Source organism: Momordica charantia (genome assembly GCF_013281855.1).
Source record: "Momordica charantia cultivar OHB3-1 chromosome 5 unlocalized genomic scaffold, Mcharantia_2.0 BLBB01000005.1, whole genome shotgun sequence".
NCBI classification, from domain to species: Eukaryota; Viridiplantae; Streptophyta; class Magnoliopsida; order Cucurbitales; family Cucurbitaceae; genus Momordica; species Momordica charantia.
The window spans coordinates 20,105,217-20,124,704 of NW_028275163.1; the positions used below are offsets into that span (position 1 = coordinate 20,105,217).

General features: G+C 33.6%; 2 protein-coding genes across 3 annotated transcripts; one reads left to right on the forward strand and one right to left on the reverse strand.

Moving 5' to 3' along the window:
* Positions 1-188: 188 nt before the first annotated feature.
* LOC111021560 (myb family transcription factor PHL7) lies at positions 189-7,648 on the reverse strand. Of its 2 annotated transcripts, none has more exons than XM_022298576.2 (7): positions 7,305-7,648; positions 6,637-6,870; positions 3,962-4,038; positions 3,833-3,875; positions 3,662-3,716; positions 3,509-3,578; positions 189-749 (listed from the first exon to the last, which is right to left on the reverse strand). In XM_022298576.2, the coding sequence occupies exons 2-7, from the start codon at positions 6,842-6,844 to the stop codon at positions 498-500; spliced, it is 705 nt and encodes a 234-aa protein (XP_022154268.1). In that variant the 5' UTR covers positions 6,845-6,870; positions 7,305-7,648; the 3' UTR covers positions 189-497. The 2 variants fall into 2 exon arrangements, with proteins under 2 accessions (XP_022154268.1, XP_022154267.1); XM_022298575.2 differs by having other exon boundaries at positions 6,637-6,874.
* A 7,944-nt stretch (positions 7,649-15,592) lies between these two features.
* LOC111021521 (large ribosomal subunit protein uL30z) lies at positions 15,593-19,244 on the forward strand. Its single transcript, XM_022298514.2, has 6 exons — positions 15,593-15,807; positions 16,903-17,098; positions 18,105-18,202; positions 18,286-18,423; positions 18,658-18,760; positions 18,839-19,244. Exons 2-6 carry the CDS (start codon positions 16,913-16,915, stop codon positions 19,055-19,057), a joined length of 744 nt encoding a protein of 247 aa, XP_022154206.1. The 5' UTR covers positions 15,593-15,807; positions 16,903-16,912; the 3' UTR covers positions 19,058-19,244.
* The last annotated feature ends 244 nt before the right edge of the window (positions 19,245-19,488 follow it).

The following is a 19,488-nucleotide window of genomic DNA, read 5'->3' on the forward strand; positions in this document are numbered from 1 at the left end:
AGAAAGAATAGATGTAATCCCACAAAAAAATGTCAATTTCTTCACAATCCCATCTCATTCTCCTGCCAAAAGTAAAACTGATATATTAACAAGAGATAATAGGGGTTTTGATCATCCATAGTTATTCCTGATACTTAACCATATTCCTGACGCATCACAATCGAACTGCTTAGCAAATACACGATCAGTGAAACAGCAGAAAACGAGCACGTTTTGCTGCGAAGTAACTGCTTACGTAGGAGTGTTTCAATAAGGTTTACAAATAGGTTCAATGTGCACATTTATATACAGAGGTTACAGAAATCATCAACTTCATGGAGACAACAACACAGTACTCTATGAACCACAAATCGGATCTTAACTTCAACGGTACACTTGATGCAACCAGCCTGCCTTCTTCTCTCTAGAGACTTGATTTCGAACTCCAACGCAAACCCAACCCATTGTTACATTGATACAATTCTCGGTCCTATCGACCACAAATTTATTCGGGTAAGTTAAGGTAAATTAATAGATGGGGCAGAATCCTCTGTTGATCCACGATCTACACGTTGTTTCTTTCGGGGAGATGAAGGCCCTGCAGACACGTCACCATATGACTCAGACTGGCAAGTCTTCTGCTTATTGTCCTCAGCTGGGGGCAAGACCTCGGTGTCTTTCGATTCACCGCCTAGTTTCTGCTGCTCTTCGATGATCTTCTGCAAATATTTCGCCTGAGCTTCTATTCTCATTTGTAATTGCCTCTGAACCTGATATGTGATTCAAGCAAACCAAACTTAGTTACTGGCTTGAGCTTTTTGAGATTTTAACGACAGAACAACCACCCATAAACTTGATGGTGAAAAACAAAAACCAAAGAGATGACCTACTCCCTCTTTTTTCTTGAAATGCTCAGCTCAAAAACAATAGGACAAAATTATTTGGAATGTAGAATTTTCTAGCATTGAGTTTACGGATCATTCTAGAGGCATTTGGTTAACAGGTTGAATTTGTAGAATTTGAGGTTGGGAAGTTGAGCCTACTTTCTAAATGTGATAGGTATCCTTTGGTTTGCTTCAACTCAATACCTTTTTTCCGATAACTGGGAGTTGGAGCTTTGCTCTCCTATACTAAGCCACTTGCTCCCACCCCAAGCTTCAACTCAATACTCTTCTAAAGTTATTTTGTAAATCTGTTGTCATCGAACTCATAGATGCCTAATACTTATAATTTCCACGAACATCTTGTCAATTTTCAGAAATCACGAATTTTAGTTCCATTCAAGAACAAAATCAGTAATGCCAATGATTAGAAAAGACAAGTTAGAGTACAATGGTGATAGCTGTAGAGAGGACTACCTCTCCCTCTCAAATCTACTCTCATCATCGATCTGCTGTTTCCTAGCATTGCATTCCCTTTCCTTCTTGTACTGCTTGCTACTAACAATTTCCCACCCACATGCCAAGTCTTCTTAAGAACAATAGTCTAACAAACTTCTACCTTCAAGATCTCGGCTAAAACTCTCCTTTTCTGTTAGAAATTCTCTTATGAGAACAGGTCGTTGTCTCTCACTTCAGTTCCTTTCATACAGAGTACCTAGAATGGAGATAGAATACGTACCGTCCTTTCCAAACCCTGTTAACCTTTCTCGACTAGTCCTGCACGACATTAGACAAAAAGCAAGCAGTGGGGGAAGCATCAAAAACTGCCAGTCAGTACATGTGGTGGGTTCAAGGCAGACGGGTATAACAAGAAATAGAACGGGGAGAGGTGAATGGATAAGGAAACAAGGGCCAAGTGTGGGTGAAAGTAAGCAGATTGGGTTGGGTTATATAGATTCAAGTTTGCACAGATTGCACTAGAGGCTCTTGAACCATCCCAAAATCGAGCAAAAACCACAAAGAACAGGGCGAGAACATAGCAATGGCAAGGAGATGAGAACAACTGAAGACTAACAGTGGGGATTGGAGAATGGAAACGAGTGACCTTGGGTGGTAGTTGGTAGCAACTAGTAAAACAGGAAAGCGTATGGCAATAAAGTGAGATTTTGAAATATAGTTTACCATCTTTTTTCTTTTTGATATTTTGACTATCAAGGCCAGCTTTGCGCACCCAACTATTCTTCCAACTATTCTCACAAGACTTGTCTGATCTTACGGCATTTTATTGTCGAGGTAACACGTAGGATATTAAATTCTAGATGAGGTGACCACCAACCATCATGGGATGGCCTAGTGGTCAATAAGGGCCAATGTAAATAGCAAAGGACTTAGAGGAAATGGGTTCAAATCATGGTTCCTACCTAGGATTTAATATCCTATGAATTACCTTGTCAACCAAATGTAGTAGCATTAGGTGGTTGGCCCGGACACACGGATTTCAAAAAAAAGAAAAAAAGAAAAGAAAAGCTAAGGTGGCCACCATATTTTAGACTCATTTTCTCTAAGCTCTTTACTATTTACATTGGCCTTTATTACCCACTAGGCCATGTCCAACCCATGATAAAGGTTATTTGAACCCAGGCCAAGCTTGATAATTATCTAACCAAATCTTAGTTGTTCTACTAGTTTTGTTAAAAAGATTACCTTGTTTTCTTGTAAGAAAAACCTGTCAATTGGTAAGCATCTCTTGCAAATCAACTCTCAATATCCGCCTACCATCTATTTGCCATTCAATATTCCCCTCCCATTATATACTACTTCACACTCACAATGTAACTAGCTCCACCCACAGCCTATCCTAGCCTAGCATTAATAGCAAGTCTTACCAACTTTCAGCTGAATTATTCTACTGCCTCACTATGAATCCTAATTCCTAATACAACTTTTCCGATTGAAGTTTTATAATCTGCTTCTTATGTTATTAATGATTTAATGTTCGTCTAGGCTCTGGCTTCCAATTATTGTATTAAATTTTTTATACTAATATTTAGTGCTTTGACAGTGTGCGATGGTTTCTTTGACTTTGATAATTTCTTTTTAAACGAATATTTCATTGATGGTATGAAATATACAAAAGGCCACATGACAATTACAAAAAAGCCTTCCAGCTTGTAATAAGATTGTTTAGGGAGTAGCTATTGAAAGGGGTTGATTTTGATAATTTATGTTTCTTTAGTTATTAAGTCTATCATGTTTTACACATCGCCCTTTGTTCATCTCCTGTCTCCAAGACTGAGACCAAATGATTTGTCAACTAGAGGTGTGCTGCACCACTTTGAAAAAATTCCATCCTATCTGTGCCCATGTTGCTTAAAAGACGGTGCCCGCTCACTGATCTATTTTATGCGCAGACCTTTGAAACATTGCATTTAATAATATTTCACTATTTCTTATACAGAATCTATAAAGAGCGCACATATTTCCCACGTGGGTAACCAGTTCTTCTTTAAATGCAAATCAAAATCATGTTGTATAATGACCATGGGCTAACCCTTCCATCAAGAGCAGAAGGAAAGTTGTCAAGCATGTATATCTTTCAACTTCAAAGCGAAAAGCAAAAGAGTGGTAAATGACGAGGGAAGGTAAACCTCGAGCTGTTCTTGAAGACGTTTTTGAACCTCCATTTGCAACCTCAATGCCTCATTAATTTGCAGGCCCCTAAAGGATAAGGATGCAAGTCAAAAAACAAACTGGAGCAAAAGAAGTCACAAGAGGAGTTCTAAAAAGGAATGGCTACTCACGAAGAGGAGTCTGTTCCAGAGAGACTCTCTGAGCTTCTTTTCTCATCTTTAGAACCTACACGCCAATAAGGAATAATCCAAGTGAAAATCAATACACTCAATAGACAGATAAACGATTGTTGCTAAATTTTAAGGAAAAGAAAAAAAGCAATACTAAAAAGATTGTTTTACCATCTGCTGGAGATTCTGGCAAATACTTTGCAAGTCGATACTTCTGAAGGAATAAAAATACAGTCAATTTCATATTAGCACCTTTTGTGTATTTTCATCATAGCTGATAAATTCAATACATGGATGCACCTGTAAATGGCTTTTGACATGATATATGGTAAGGCCAGGTACCCCCATCACTCTTAGAACGCCTTTCGGAGTTGCCCCTACAAGAAAATGGGAAGGAAAATTGTTGGTGAAATATCTATCATGTTGAAGTTAAAAACATTAACACTACAAAGATAATGCATTTAAGCATAGAAGTTGCAGAATGAAGATTCCCATCTTACTTAAAAAAGATAAAAATGATAATCTTACTTTCAAGTGGTCATCTACCAAACTCATCCTACTTCATTACAATCTGCCTCTCTCCTCCTCTCTCTCTTCTCTCTTTAATATCACCCTTTTCTCTCTCTCTCCTCTCTTTCTCTTTTCTCTCTGTTTAATATCACCCTCTTGGTGACTTCTCCTCTATCTCTCATCTCTCCTTCATATGCTTTATTTGTCAATGTTTGCCTCAACCCATTCTCCGACTTTCTCTCTCATCTCTCCTACATACGCCAATTTGGTTGCTTGGAGCAAAGTGAAACTCCTCATTCACTTAAGAAGTTTGGCTTCGCAAATCTCCTCAATAACAATGTTTCCCTCCTTGTAAGTGGCTTTGTACTACGAAAAAGAATGCCCTTTTGCAGGAGAGTGGTGGCTGCCAGATATGGAATCTGTGAGCGTGGCTAGTGATTTCTCTCTAATACCACCAAGAGCCCTTAAAGAGACATTCTCAAACTAAAAAAATTTATTGGCTGCGAGACTCAACCAAATTATCGGAAATTTTATGCTTTATCCAACAGCAAGAAAATTTTAGCCACGTTCAAACTCCTCAAATGCCTCTTGGTATCTCAACTTCAGAAGAATCCTTAATGGCATTGAGTTTCAAAATTGGTTCCTCTCATGCAATCTCTTATCAGTTTTGTTTTTAACCACTCCAAGGATAGACGAAACTAATCAGTCTTGAGACTGCTTAGGCATCTTCAGTTTAAATCTCTCCGAAAATATTTCACCAAAATATTAATGAGAAAACAGATAGTCCATTCTTCATTGATACGATGAAATATACAAATAAAGAAGTGGAGGCCCCATAGAGGGTATTACAAAAGAGGAGGAGGGGGGGGGGGGGGGGGGGGGGGGGGGGGGGGGGGTGTTGCCCTTCCAGATCATCAAAAGGTGTGGAAATATAGATGTGTGGAAAGAAATCTCAATTCTAAAATGTGCAAATAGGTGTGAAACTATAGATGCCCCAAGTTCATACAGAAGCTCCTAATGGGAAACAGAAAGTATTAATACGCAAGACAAGGCTTAAAGGAAAACCCCAATATGTCTGTGCAAAAATACAATGAACCCCAAAGTTCTCTCTTGCCTCTCTTTTCAGGCTCCACCTAACCAAATCTTTAGGATGGATGGCACCAACTCATAGGGATAGATTTTTTTGACGTGATAACCAACTTATAGGGATATATGAAGCCTTCTTTATTTCTTATTTGGTGGACATCCCTCCAAAGACAAAGCAAAGTGTCTTCTGTCGACCATTATAAGCACATTCTTTAGGACTTTTTGGAGTGAAAGGAACAAGAAAAAAGATGGAGGGAGGAATAAAAAAAAGGCTTCCCCTCTTAATTATTGGATGGGATACTTTTGGTGGTTGTCATTTGGTGCAAGCTTATAACTTATATCCGTGATTACAGTTTAATCACTCTCTGTTCAGAAATTTCCTTTGGACTGGAGTCTCTCTTCCCCCTTTTTTCTTTGTAATTTCATCTTACCAATGAAATTCTTTCTTTTTATTCAATTATCTTATCAGAAAATAAAATCGAAAAACTGTTTTGTAAAATATAGTTCATTGTGATGGTCTATTGATCAAGTTCACTTCTCGACATGGATACATTTACACTATCCTACTTCATGGATTAGTTTTCTCCTAGCAAGATGTGGAGATGGCTTTGCAATATCGTATGTAGGATTGAGATGAAATACAAAATGATAACCTTCATGATGTGCACAAGGCCTAAAAAAACTATCTCGGTAACATATTCCAATGTAAACAATGCTTCATCAATGCCAAGATTACTTTTGTCTTACAGAGCCTTAAGTATTTTACGATTGTCCTCCTTCCTTTTTGATGCAAATAAGATAGCCTTTCCATAAGCTTGGCATTAATGAAACATTGTTTACATTGAATAATCTTGGAAGTCTTCCATTCCCTTTATGTTATTACTAATTGGAGGGAGCTGTTTCTTACTAGCCTAATACTAATAAGATTTATAATAATAATTAACCTAGGAAAATGCTTTCCAATCCCCTAGGAGAACTAAGTAACAAAGAATGTAAGAATGCAATCCTTTGTTTTCCCAATTCATGATTTCTTTTGGTTCTTACATACACCAAAGTATAGGCACACCACACATGAACATTTGTTATCCATCTTCCACCTGACCTTATAGACACTTGTGTTGAGGTGAGATTACCAAACTCATGGCAGGATCTTTAACCTTCCTATACTTTCTACTACACTAGTTCATTCGTGATTCAATTGAAACCCCTTGAACTCATTCAAAAAACGGCTAGCCACAAATAGACACAGAATCATGTTTAATCAAAGCTATTACAAACAACAAATTGATGCATGGCTTCTTCAAATTTTTCTCCTTCCAGTTTAGAAAATTAAGATGAAAGCAAATGCATAACAACATTACTGTAAATAAAATACCCACTATCTGGTCCACCAAGTTGTGTGATAGCATCCACAAAACGATCATGAAGATCTGATGTCCATCGCAACCGTTGTTTTCCACCTCCTCCAGGTGGCATTGGACTTTTTGCTGTAGATCCACCCAGAACCGCAACACTAGCACTTTGTTCAGCACCTTGAGATTTATGTGGAACTAAACTAGCAGTTGAAAACTTCTTTGCATGATACATGATGAGGAGACTACAACTTGGAGAAACTTTCTACAAAAAAAATTGTAATCTGTCAGCAGCTTAATAGAAATGAAAACTGCCTGGGATATGACTGGCCAGCTTATCAACACTCCAACAGCAAATAAACCAACCCAACCTATCTCTAAAACTTACCTTACCACAAAATTATTACTCTACGTCTGTTAATACAAAACAAGTTCATTTAATACTCTATCCCAGAAAATCAGTCAAGAAAGGAGTCATAAATAATGCTCGAAATCACATAGCAACAAAAAAAATTCAGCCATATAAGATGCAGTTCCCGCTATACTGCTTCAAGATGCTTCGACAAATTCGTCTTCCAGCTTCTACGGAAGAGCATATAATTGAAGTAAACCATAGTATGTAACTACATAAAATTTCCAAATAAACTCAGCTTTAATTAGCTATTCAAAGTCAAAGAACTAGGTTTCAGTTTCACCTGGAAGGGACTCAGAGCTCCGACGAAGGCCGGTCAATTAGCTTCAGAGCCATCATCTCGAAGTCAGCAGGAACACAACAAAATCCCCAATTTCAAGGGGGAGCAAACGATCGAGTGGGGGGCGGCGGCGGTGGTGGTGGTGGTGGGGCACGGCGGCAGCGCGGTTCTCCGGGAAGCAAAATGGAATTGGGTTTTGTCTTTTTAGGGTTTGAGAAAGGAAGAGAAAGGGGTAAGAAATTCTGGTTTTGGCAAGATGGCTCGTCAGACAGAACCAGACTAAACGAAGCTCTTTCTCTCTCTTCTTTCTCTCTCTGTGGTTTTTTTTTTCTTTTTTCCTTTAATTAAATACGAAAAAATTAAAAAACAAAGGAATTAATAATAATAAGAGACGGAGTTTTAATTGTGCAGAGACCAGAGGATAGCGTGAAAAGGACGGCGATATTTATATGGACTTTCGGGTCACCATGTGGGTCCCATCGCAACCCGACCCGAATGTTGGAAAAATCTTTTTTCCATTCCCTACTTTGTTATTACGTTACAACTAAGAGTCAATATTTGAATAGTTTAAATTTTTTCCTACAAACGTGGGATGAAAAATTGAACTTTGTTATCATAATAGTTTTGCTATGTTCATGTTAATTTAATGATCAATATAGTATTTTAACATTTCTTTTTTAGTTCAACATCATATAGGAGTAGAAATTTGAATATACGATCTTTTGATCGATGATACATGTCTTAACGAGTTGGGTTATATCATGTCGGTGTATTTAAACCTATTTGAATCTAGTATATGTTCAAGTTGTCAAGATAAACATAACTTAGTGATTAGGACATCACTACTTTCTTATAATTCATAGGTTCAAATATTCATTTCTGCATTTATGACGTGATATATTCTAAAAAAAATTATGTTCATGTGATAACTCTCCAATTATTTTAGAGGGAAAAAATATTTTGGGTATATAAAAATGTTCACAAGGTAGCTCCAAGCCTCCGATCACCAATGTTTTAGGGCTAGTATATATGTAAAAGTTTAGAGTGAGCCTACATTTCTAGTTAATGTTGTGACTTTTGTGAATTATTTCTAACCTTGAAATGCTTTGAGGCAACTTGTTGATGTTGGAGTATCGGATAATTCTAGAAAAAGTGAACTGACAGTGATAGCTTTTACCCGATAAATTACTATAGTAAAATGAAAAGTTTATATTGTTGCCTTAAAGTTGAGGAGGCGTATAAAAGCTTCAAATGTAGATTGCCTCTAGGATTATTCATCACTCCCTACGAAGAACAAGACAATAAAGAATGGAAGATTCTTACATTTTGTCGAGGAAAAACCAAAAGAAGACAAAAAAAGAAGCTGATACAGTGAAAGGTTGTTGTCCTTTTTAATTTTCCCCTTCACTCGTATTATTTAGTTCATGGGTTTTGTATTTCCTTATTCCATTTTCTTCGTTATGGAGTTAAATAGCTAAATACATTGAGGGGGTTGTGGACCTTTGATTGTTAATGTTGATTTTATGGTTTATAAAGTTGTTTCTATCTAATTAAAGCTTGTTTTGCATTTTTAAGTTCAATGTGCGATCACCATGTTGAATGAACTTTTTATTAGCTTTTGGGAGATTGTAATTAATAGGGTGTGGACGACTTTAAATTGTATTAATCTATCTTTGAGAATAGAGTGTGGGTACTTTAAGGATAAGACTCACCTAATATAGATAAAAACTATTATGATATATTGTTGGTTCAAATGGGCTTTGGATTAGCGTCAAAATTTTGGCAATGGAAAGATGTCGCGTTTGTTTGGTGACTAGTTTTACAACCTTGTTGTTACAGCATCAATTAGTGAATCCTCTTTTTCTTTACATTTGAGTACTCTCCATTTTCACTTCTTCTTTCTTCTGTTTGTGCTGAGGGTTTGATACTTTTAAATCTATTTTATTCATGTTTTAATGCAATTTTATCTTATTTTCAAAGTAGCGATAATCCAAAATATCTTTTGTTTGTTTTTTCCGTTTATCGAGTGAAAGTTGAAATGTTTAGTTACTCAATCCCTGTGGATTCGATTTTTTAATTATTTACTATGCGAGTTGTCTATACTTTCATAAGAGTCGTTAAAATCGTTAACATCAAGTTTGGCTTTGACCGAAGACAAAAAAATTTTGCATATCATACTGCTCAAATTTATTAAATTGTTTATTTTTTACAACGGTTAAAAAATTTAGCATATGAAGCTGCTTAAACTTATCAAATCTATGGCCGCCTACTTAGAAATCAATTTCTATGTGTTTTTTTGGTAATCAAATATAGTAAAGTTGGGTGATTTTTCTATGAGATAGTCGATGTGTGCGCAAGCCAACTCGAACACTCATAGATGTTAAAAAAACATTTTTTACATCGATATTTATTTAAAATTGGAATTTGAAATAGTAGTCAATATGAGCAAAAATTAATATGAAAATATCAATATTCCAAGTGTTTAAACAGCACGTCAAAACAAACATAACTCAGCAGTAAGTTGTATATATTTCCAACTAAGAAGGTGTGAGTTCGATCCTCACCCCATACTAAAAAAACCGCTCACACCCTAATCTTTTAATACAACGAATGAGAATGGGGATTCAATAATCAGATGTCAATTACATCGAGATAAATTCAAATTAGCCATCCCACCCCGATTTATCGTACATAGAAAAATAAATTACATATCCCGCATACTACCAAAAAAAAAAAATAGTTTTTTTTTTTTGTATGCCTTAAATAGATACATTTATTTTCCTGACCCGACTCCATGATTGGATGGGGGTGGAAAGTGGCGGGACCCACTCCTGGTTTCTCAACGATGAATTTGAGGTGGGGAGGACCGGTCGTCGAATAAAACTGAACTCTCTCGTGGGTTTTTACGTACTTTTACCTGAACCTTGTACTACTTCGTTTCCTTTTTCTCCATATTGTATAAATTAATTAAATACCATTCTATAAATATGACAGAGTATACTTTTCAAAATAAAATAAAAGAATATATATATATATATATATATGACAAAGTATACTTTTGGTTTGAGTTTGAAGTTTTTTTTTCCCCTTTTTTCCTGCCTCTTTTTGTAATAAAGAGTTTAAAGTTAATGTTATAAAATCTTGAAAGATATATTTTTAGTAGTAGTTAATAAGAAAAGAAAAAGATTCATGTTAACGGGTCAAGACGAAAATATTTCTTTAAATGTAACTATTTTCACCATAAACTTTAATCTTCATCAGAACATTATGTTCGATACGAGACATTGAAGTCATTTGAGTTTCAACGTAGTTGTTTAATGATTGGTTTTATACCTTGATTAAACATTGTTTATATAATGCTTAGTTTTCTAAATATTCAATGGATAGTTGTGTTAAATTAAATATACAAATGGCAATACTCATCTAAACAACAAAATTGATGAGATTTAAAGTGGTGAAATTTAAGACCCTTTGTGGTGAAAAAAAAAATTATTTCCTTTTCCCATTTTAAGAGACTAGTGTTTTCTTAGACTCTTGCACGTAAGACTTTTTAATTTAATATTATACTAACATCGGTAAAAAAATGAAAAAATCATTATTTATTAAAAAAAAAGATATGGCAAAAAAATGCTTCTATAAATTATATTAATTTAACTCAAGTTTAATGGTAAAATAATTGTTTGAGAGTATTAATTTTTTTACGTTGTACTACAAAAAATGGTGAAACTTTAGAAAGTATAAAAGTTATAACATTTTTTAAAATTTATCAATTAAAATTTTATAATTATTTATAATTAAAAATGAAATAGAAAAATTTTTCCATTCAATCTTTTTAAATTACATATATTAATCAACTTAATGAAACATTTAAATGTTCATTTATTCAAAGTTAATTTTTCAACAATTATATTTTAAGTGATTGAATTTGTAGTCTCTCGTTCCATTTTGAACTTATCAACTTTTTTAGAAAATAGATACTCATAATATTTTACATTTTAAAGTTAATTGTACTTATTTATTCGTATTATATTCATTTGAGTATTTAATTAATAATTATAGTATATTGTTATAATTTAAAAGTTATTTTTAGTCTTTTTAATTTATTATATTAATTTTAATGAGTTATAATTAGTTTATCATGAATGAGAGAAATATCTTTAGAAAATAAATTAAATAATTATGAACTCATTATTAATAATATCTTAAATTAGATTAAAATTTTGTTGTATATTTTAAATAAACTAATTCTATAAAAATTAAAGATTATTTTTTAACTAATTTTTTACTAAAAATCATGTTATTAAAAAAACTCAAGAAACAAGAAATGATTAGTGGGAGAGAGAATTATTCAGAATCATATTACACAAATAAATTATAAAAATAAAAAATATAGTAATAAACATTTTATAGAAAACATTGATATTTCAAAATAATATATAAGATTGTCCACCTCCCTTCCATATTTGAGATCAAACCATTTTGTAGGATTCAATGATGTTTAATTGTAGGACAATACTACTTTATCACTGTTACAAATCGAAATTCTCAATGTGATAGACCATTGTGCAATATGACACTACTTTGTTACTCTTACAAATCGAAATTCTCAATAGGATAGACCATTTGGATTACGATACTACTTTTTTTTTTCTTTAGACAAAAGAAAAAATAAGGATAAACATAAGAAAGAGGAAAAAACTCATATTGCACAAGGGAAGCAATATCCTTTGACCAATCTTCAAGTGAGACACGATCATCTTCGTTCTTTAATGCTAATAGAGCCAAAACATATGTCACTTTATTTCTATCTCTTTTTGTAAAGTTGCACATCAACCCGAGAGTGTGCAATATCAATACACACTACTAAAGCTATACAATTCATAAAAAATCAAGAAAGGAAAAATAAGTAAACTAAGAAAGAGTCAGAGTGAAACTCTATATATATATAGGAGATATATAAGTTGGAAACTTTTGAGGTTCCAACATTCTATTATTAATTTCAATAAAATATAAAATCATAAATTATTAGATATAAAAAATCAAACTTTTCATATTCAAGCTCTTCATATTCATAACTTCTACGTTATTATTTATTAAAGTTATTAAAAACAAAAAATGGCATGTTTAGTAAATTTTAAAATTGATAAAAGGACATAGTGGTCCAAAAATAATTTTTTCGAAAGAGTAGCATTTTAATATACTAGTGTGCTACCACGTGCGTTGCACGAAGTATTTTTAACTTAATTAATTTTATAAAAAAATCACTAAACATATATACATTGTTAATTTTCTATTAAATATTTGGCTCACTATTTTGTCTGTTTTTAATTTCAAGTTTTCTACCTTTTTATAGTGGTAGAGAATAAAAAGTTACAAAAGCTTTTGAAATTCTTGAAACTCTCCAAATTCTAGTATGAATTACAATTAAAGAAAAAATAAAGGAAAACTTTTTGCATTCTAACTTTGTAAATCCTATACATTTATTAGTATTGATAATTAAATAAAAAAATTAATTTTATGTTGTAGGAAAAATTTTAGCATTCTAACCTTTTAAATTCTATAAATTTATTAGTATTAATAATTAATAATTAATTTAATATTTATAATAATGTATTTTAGTTGCATAATTTGTAAATTAGTAAATTTAGTAAGGGACAAAAGTGTCCAAAAATATTTTTCCTACCTTCTCCCTTTTTAATATAGTATAGATATTATTATAGATTATAGATTGTATGCTTCCCCTCTAGTGTTCAACCAATCCAACAACTAATGTTATGTGTGAAAACTTATATATGGTTTAGTCCATTTAGGTGGTTAGAAAAAAGTATATATTGTCATCATCATAAACTATGAAAGTTAGACTTTGACTGAAATATTAAACTTGTATTTTACCCGTAAGTGAAATTTGCTATAACTCACGTACAATAGTCAAATTCAAACTTAATATAGTGTAAAAGATATACTTATTACTACTTCGAAAGTTGAGAGTTCGATCTCCATATATTACTTATTTATTGAACTAAAAAAATGTCAGTAAATATTTTATTTTCAATTTAACAAACGAGGTGGAGATTTTTTAACCTCCAATTAAGAAAGTGTCGGTCATAACCATGTAGAGCCCTCGTTCAAGTTGAGGATTAAAATAGTTTCCTAAAATGTTTGGTGGCATGTGCAATGAGATAATCAAGATGGTTCAACCCGACTACAACCAAACAAGAGTAGGTATTTTATTGTTTCGTTCATTTAATTTCTTGAGGTATTGGCATGAATAGCGTAAAAATAAATATGTATTTCAAGTACAACATTAATCGGAAGTTTTACAAAAATACAATCTAAATTGAATTCCTAAAAATGTAAAACTTGCGTGACTATATTAATAAAAAAAAAGTGACATACAATATGAAATGAAATTTCTCTATATATATTGTTAATGAAATAAATTAAGCACTAAACTATTTAACTATTATGTATACTTTTTTGCAAAATATAAGAAACTTCTTCCATCCATGTGGCATATGTGTCTTCCTCCATGGCCAATCTTAGTAGCTCATGGCGATGATATTCCGTGATCTTCCACGAAAGAAAGAACTAAGTATTAAAAAAAGAAAGAAAGAAAGAAAGAAAGAAACTATCATATGTTCAAAAGATTGAAGTAATCCAACTTAAACCGTAAGAGTTGTTAGGTAAATAATCGATTTGGATTGGGTTAAAAAAATATAAGAACTGACGAGTTCAATCGCTTTCTATTTGTTATATGTCGTAGAGTTAAAATCCAAAAATTCTTGTTGCTATGAGTGTTAAAAAAATCGACAATTTGAAGAACCCAAATAATCCAACCCAAATAGCCCAAACTGTTGCTATTTGGGTTAGATAAAGGTTCAGTTTGGATTGAGTTGTTATCATTTCCAAACAAAACAGGTCGATTTGGTTCACGGGTCGAGTATAAAAAAGTTTGACCCGACTCAAAACATTCGAACAAAATAAAAAATATATAGATTTTTTATAATACAGTAGGTGTTTGGGAAAAGAGTGAAGTTATTAAACCTGTTTAATATTAGGAGTAAATTGAAGAATTAAGTAGTTCGTAGTTATTTAGTCTGTGTTTGAGCCAATGAGTTATTAAGCTTAGAATTGTGTCTGTTGTTGTATTATACCACTAGAACTAGATTCCAATAGTTTTTTTTTTCTTAATTCATAAAAATCGAACCATGAAATAAAAATATTATTTAAGCATAATAATTAAAAACAAAAATAGAAGTACAAAGCCTGAAACAATTTTCACAAAAATTCCAATAACCAAAATCGAATAATCTGTACAACCTCTAAGCTATGGGGAAATTGGGATTTCTAATCCCATTATATAACTCATCTAGATTTTTGACCTCTTTTTAAAAAAACATAATTTGTGATCTCTACTGTTCTAATTTGTGACCCCTTTTCACTTTTTGTCTTTGTAAAATTACCAAAATATCCTTGTTTATTTTAAGTAAAATTACCCACCAATCTCTTCTCTCAACTCTTAGCATTTTTTTTTAATTTTGAATATAATATAGATTAATTTATTACTTAACAAACGAATCCACACAAAAAAAAATCTGTAGATTAAATTATCCAATAATTAAATTAGGGTGAAAAAAAATTGCATGATCCAAGAATAAATGCATAAGATTTTTCCGGAATTAATTACAAAAAAAAATTAAGGTTTCATAAATGTCGTGCCAAAATTGCCCGAGATTTAATTGACAATAATGGTTAAAAGAAACTGGAATTAAGAGGGAGTGAATGCAAGAAAAAAAAATTGGAATTGAGATCCCGGACTGGGATTGGAGGATCCCGGTCCGGGTTAGAAGGATCCCGGTCCGAGATTGAACCATCCCGGACCGGGATCCCAATTCCATTGTTTTTTTTTTTTTTTGCATTCTCCCTCTTCTTGACCCTATTGTTATCAATTAAATCTCGAGCATTTAATGCAATATTGTCCCGAGATTTTTGTAATCTTGACTTTTTTGTAATTAAATTCGCACAAATTATGTAATTATCTACGTAAGATTTGTGGGGAGAAAGGTTGATTTTGAAACATGAGGAAGGTACTACGGTAATTTCACATTTAAAAATTATGAAATTATTAATAAATAAGGAAGAGTGAAGTCATAGATTAGTTTTGTTCAAAATGGGGTCATAAATCCAAGTGAATTATGGGGGGGCAATTTCCCTCAACTTTGGACCAATTTTATTATTATTTTTTCAATTTTAAATTTCCTTGGTTTTTTCATCAACTTAATTGGAAAAAACGGCCCCTTAGGGTTTCGAATTTTTTCGTTCCTTTCAATTTTCAGTTTCACTTCTCTTCCTCTCGCTACGTCTCATCTCCCTCGGCAGGCGCTTCTCTTCTTCTCGCCCATCTTCGCCGGTAGAAGTAAGTCGCCCCCCGTCCGTCCTCCGTGCTGCTGTTCGCCATCCGTTGCTGAACTGCTGTCTTCCGCCGCCGCCGGCACGCCGTAGAGAGGTAGTTCTTGGGAGCTAGTTTTTTGGTTTTTGCTTTTGCATCGAACTTCTTGTTATTTGGGTTCTTATCATGTGGGTTGCATTAGATTTTCAGAATTCCTGTATTTTTGCCACAGGTTTTTTATTACGATTTTGCAAAAGAGTTAGACTTTTGATTTGTTCAATCTATGAAATCATTGCTGGAAAGGAAATTAACTCTATTTATTGTGGCCATGGTACTCATGGGTCAGAATTGAATGTTCACGAAGTGATTTCATCTGTATTTTTAGTTTTGTTACATATTTTGTGAAACTACTTAGCAAATGTTAGCGAAATGTTCTTAGATCAATCATTGTTTAGTTTTGTTCTATATGTTCTGCTTTGTTAGTGTTGTTAAATCAGTAGCTATACAGTTTTTAGTTTTGTTAAATAAGTGGCTATATATGTTCTGGAAATTTGGCCTATGGGTTTCTAAAAAATATATATAAAAATAATGCAACCGACGATCCAACCCAATCCAAAAATTTTGGGTTGGCCATTAAATTTGGGTCTCTCGGTCCCTCATATGGCCAACCCGAAAAATCTTCTTAACCTGACCCAACCCAATTCATGAACACCCTTGTGGGTTTCCTTACGTTTTCATCTTAACAATGTTTTCGGTCGGGGAAGACTGCAATAACCAACTAGTTCGGTTTGGTTTTCGGAATTATAGAAAAATGTAGGTTCAGCTGACTCAAACCGGTTTTATTCCTATCTGTTTAGGTTTTCTTATTATCGTTTTGTCCCTGCTGCCTCTCAAAGCTCGAGTTTCTTCAATTTCTCATCTCTCACAAATTCAATCTCACTGTCGCCTTAAGTGTCTCTAATCTCCGATCTCCACTTTCTTGACTCTCGAATTCGATCGCATCTCTTCACTTTCGCTCACCTCTCTCAATCTTGATCTCACCATTTCTTGCCATTGACAGTTGCCACTGTCTCATTGGTATGGATCTTTCCAATATTTCTTTAACTTCTAAAACACCACTTGAAATTTAAACTTGTTTTATGCTTTATGCTCTCTTCCATATAGACTCTGTGGTATTAGAATGAGGCTTTAAGTTTTGATTTCTGTCTATAGGTGGGTTAAAATGGCTGAAGAGGACCCGAAACCGCTTGCATATATACCAGAGGTTATACTGAAGAAAAGAAAGATCAATGAAGAGACGGCACTGAGGAGAAAGCAGCAGTTGGAGTTAAGGAAGCTCAGTTCGAAGAAAAATAAGGACGGTTTTATTAAACTACCAGAGGAGTTTGTCAGAGAATACCGTGCTAGGGTAACTCTTCCATTCTAGAGGTCATTGTGAAATATGTTTCATTTTTTTGTTTTACTTATCTATCACTGTGACATGGAAAGATGTATTTGAACCTGCTTTTTTTACCAATATACAGATTGGATTATTGGTACAGACCTCTAGCACTTAATCTTATTATGTGAAAATTATTGTTTTAATAAAATTTGGGTTAGAAAAGGTATCAGGTTAGCTAGAATGTTTTGAGCTAGAGGATAGATTGACTAGAATGTTTTGAGCTAGGAAAGTTTAAGGCGACTCCATGTTGTGTTCACGTTCTAATCGTTTTGCGAATTATTCCCCTAGTATTATATGTTCTTCTTATGAAGTTTTTATCTCTCTTTAGTCATTTTATTTATTTAATTTTGTTATGCCTCACTTGTATTTTTGAAAATTTTTATATTCTTTTCATACATCAATGAAAAATTAAAAAGAAAAAAGAAAATATCAGGTTGGGCATGCAATAATGTTGAAGGGGAGGAAAGCTATGGGTTTAGTCAATTGTTTTGAATTGCTGGCTTTGTTAAAATGCTAGTATTTTAGTCATTAGGTTCCATGTTCAAGGATAGTGGGGCTTAAATTCAAATAAAATTTCTTCCAACGTTAAATTGAAGGTGAATAGTAGTTTTTAATTGTCAAAGCTAAGCTTGGAACTTTTTGAAAGTAGTCCACATGGGTAGAAATGAAATATAGTGTGCATCTTGAGTTTCGAGTGTTAACTTGGAGTACAGAACTTTTTGGTATTGGATGATATTATAATTTATAGCTTCTCTCAATCATGTTTCGAGATGTATTGTTTATTCGAATTTTGCTTCCCTCTAGCCTCGAGTATTAGTATTTAGGTGCCCTACTCTGGAGCATTGTTCTATTGTTTGATGAACTGATTGGTTAGAATGACTTTTTAAAACATATCAAGCTTTATCTGCAAGGTAGTTGTAAACGTATCAAGTATCGCGCTCATTCTTTTCATGCAATCATGTATCTTCTATAGGAACTGGACCTTGTCAAAATGAAGCACAGGACAAAGAGAAAAAGACATGCCTTAGTACCATCAAATTCAAGATTGATTTTTATAATTCGAATACAGGGGTAAGAGTGTCTTCACATTCATTTTCTTTGTCTTCCGTTTTTACAACTTCTCAAGACTAGTAATTACACCTACCTTTTTCCAGCAAGAACGACATGCATCCAAAGACGAGGAAGATCTTATATAAGCTCGGGCTAAGTCGGATTTTCAGCGCAGTCTTTGCTAAGGCTAATGAGAGTATTCTGGGAAAGCTGCAAAGGGTGGAGCCGTACGTCACATATGGGTACGAGAACCATCATTTTCTTATCTTATTAGCTCTTTATTTTAGTTACTGTAATTCAAGTCCATTATCGGGATGTTCATCCATCCAGATCTTGTTGGGAAATAGGATGCTAAATCTAAAGAGTAACCATGTGTATTTTAGTAGTGTTAAAGCAAGCCTAGCTAGATCATGGATAGTTCATTAGATTTTGCACCCTTTCGTCCACGGTTTTACTAAAATATTAGTGCGATTCAGATACCCGAATCTTAAAAATGTGTCGGAGCTGATCTATAAGAAGGGATTCGCAAAGATAGACAAACAAAAAGTTCCTATAACCGACAATAACATCATTGAACAGGTATCGCAAAAACCATTTTAACTTCTCTACTGCCTTTAATCTCCTTCACTACCTATTAATTTGGATGGTAAATTTCAGGCATTGGGAAAGCATGGCATCCTGTGCATGGAGGATATTGTTCATCAAATTGCCAATGTGGGCCCTCACTTTAAGGAGGTAATTTCATTTTTATGGCCCTTTGAACTTGACAAGCCAGGGGGAGGAGGACTTCAAGGTAAAAAGACTTTATACAAGGATGGTGGAGATGCAGGTAATAGAGAAGATGACATCAATGATCTGATTAATGAGATGAATTAGGGCTGAGATTATTTTATTATTATTATTATTTTTTTGAAAATTTAGATTTTAAGAAATTGTAAGCTATAATGAGTGTAACTTGTTCAACTCATTTGCTTTGTTTTTTCTATGGTATTTCTAATGTATTTGAGAAATTTTTAGACTACTATATTTTCAACCATGGGAATGGTACCAACCTCTTGTAATATTTATTTGTCATGCCCTCTTGAAAGATTATATCATTCCGAAGAAGTAAAAACATTTTTGGACAATTGTGTCATGCTTATTCAAGTGAAGCCTGCATAGGAACAAATTAAACTTGGTCCTCGTCGTTCTAACAATGTTGGAATCTCTGCCTTGGCTGGTAACGCAAAGTTGAATCGGCGAAGTGTCGACAAAGCCTTCATCTCCGTTGAAGAATCTCATAAAACAGTCGCTCGCCGCCGTAATTC

Bases quoted from the DNA above. Each gene is read 5' to 3' on its own strand.
- LOC111021560 (XM_022298576.2), bottom strand. From the start codon at position 6,844: ATGTATCATGCAAAGAAGTTTTCAACTGCTAGTTTAGTTCCACATAAA. The intron at 3,876-3,961 runs GTGCATCCATGT...TTATTCCTTCAG, and splicing joins ATGTCAAAAGCCATTTACAG to AAGTATCGACTTGCAAAGTA. The intron at 3,579-3,661 runs GTGAGTAGCCAT...CTTATCCTTTAG, and splicing joins TCTGGAACAGACTCCTCTTC to GGGCCTGCAAATTAATGAGG.
- LOC111021521 (XM_022298514.2), top strand. From the start codon at position 16,913: ATGGCTGAAGAGGACCCGAAACCGCTTGCATATATACCAGAGGTTATA. The intron at 18,203-18,285 runs GTAAGAGTGTCT...ACCTTTTTCCAG, and splicing joins TTTATAATTCGAATACAGGG to CAAGAACGACATGCATCCAA. The intron at 18,761-18,838 runs GTATCGCAAAAA...GGTAAATTTCAG, and splicing joins ACAATAACATCATTGAACAG to GCATTGGGAAAGCATGGCAT.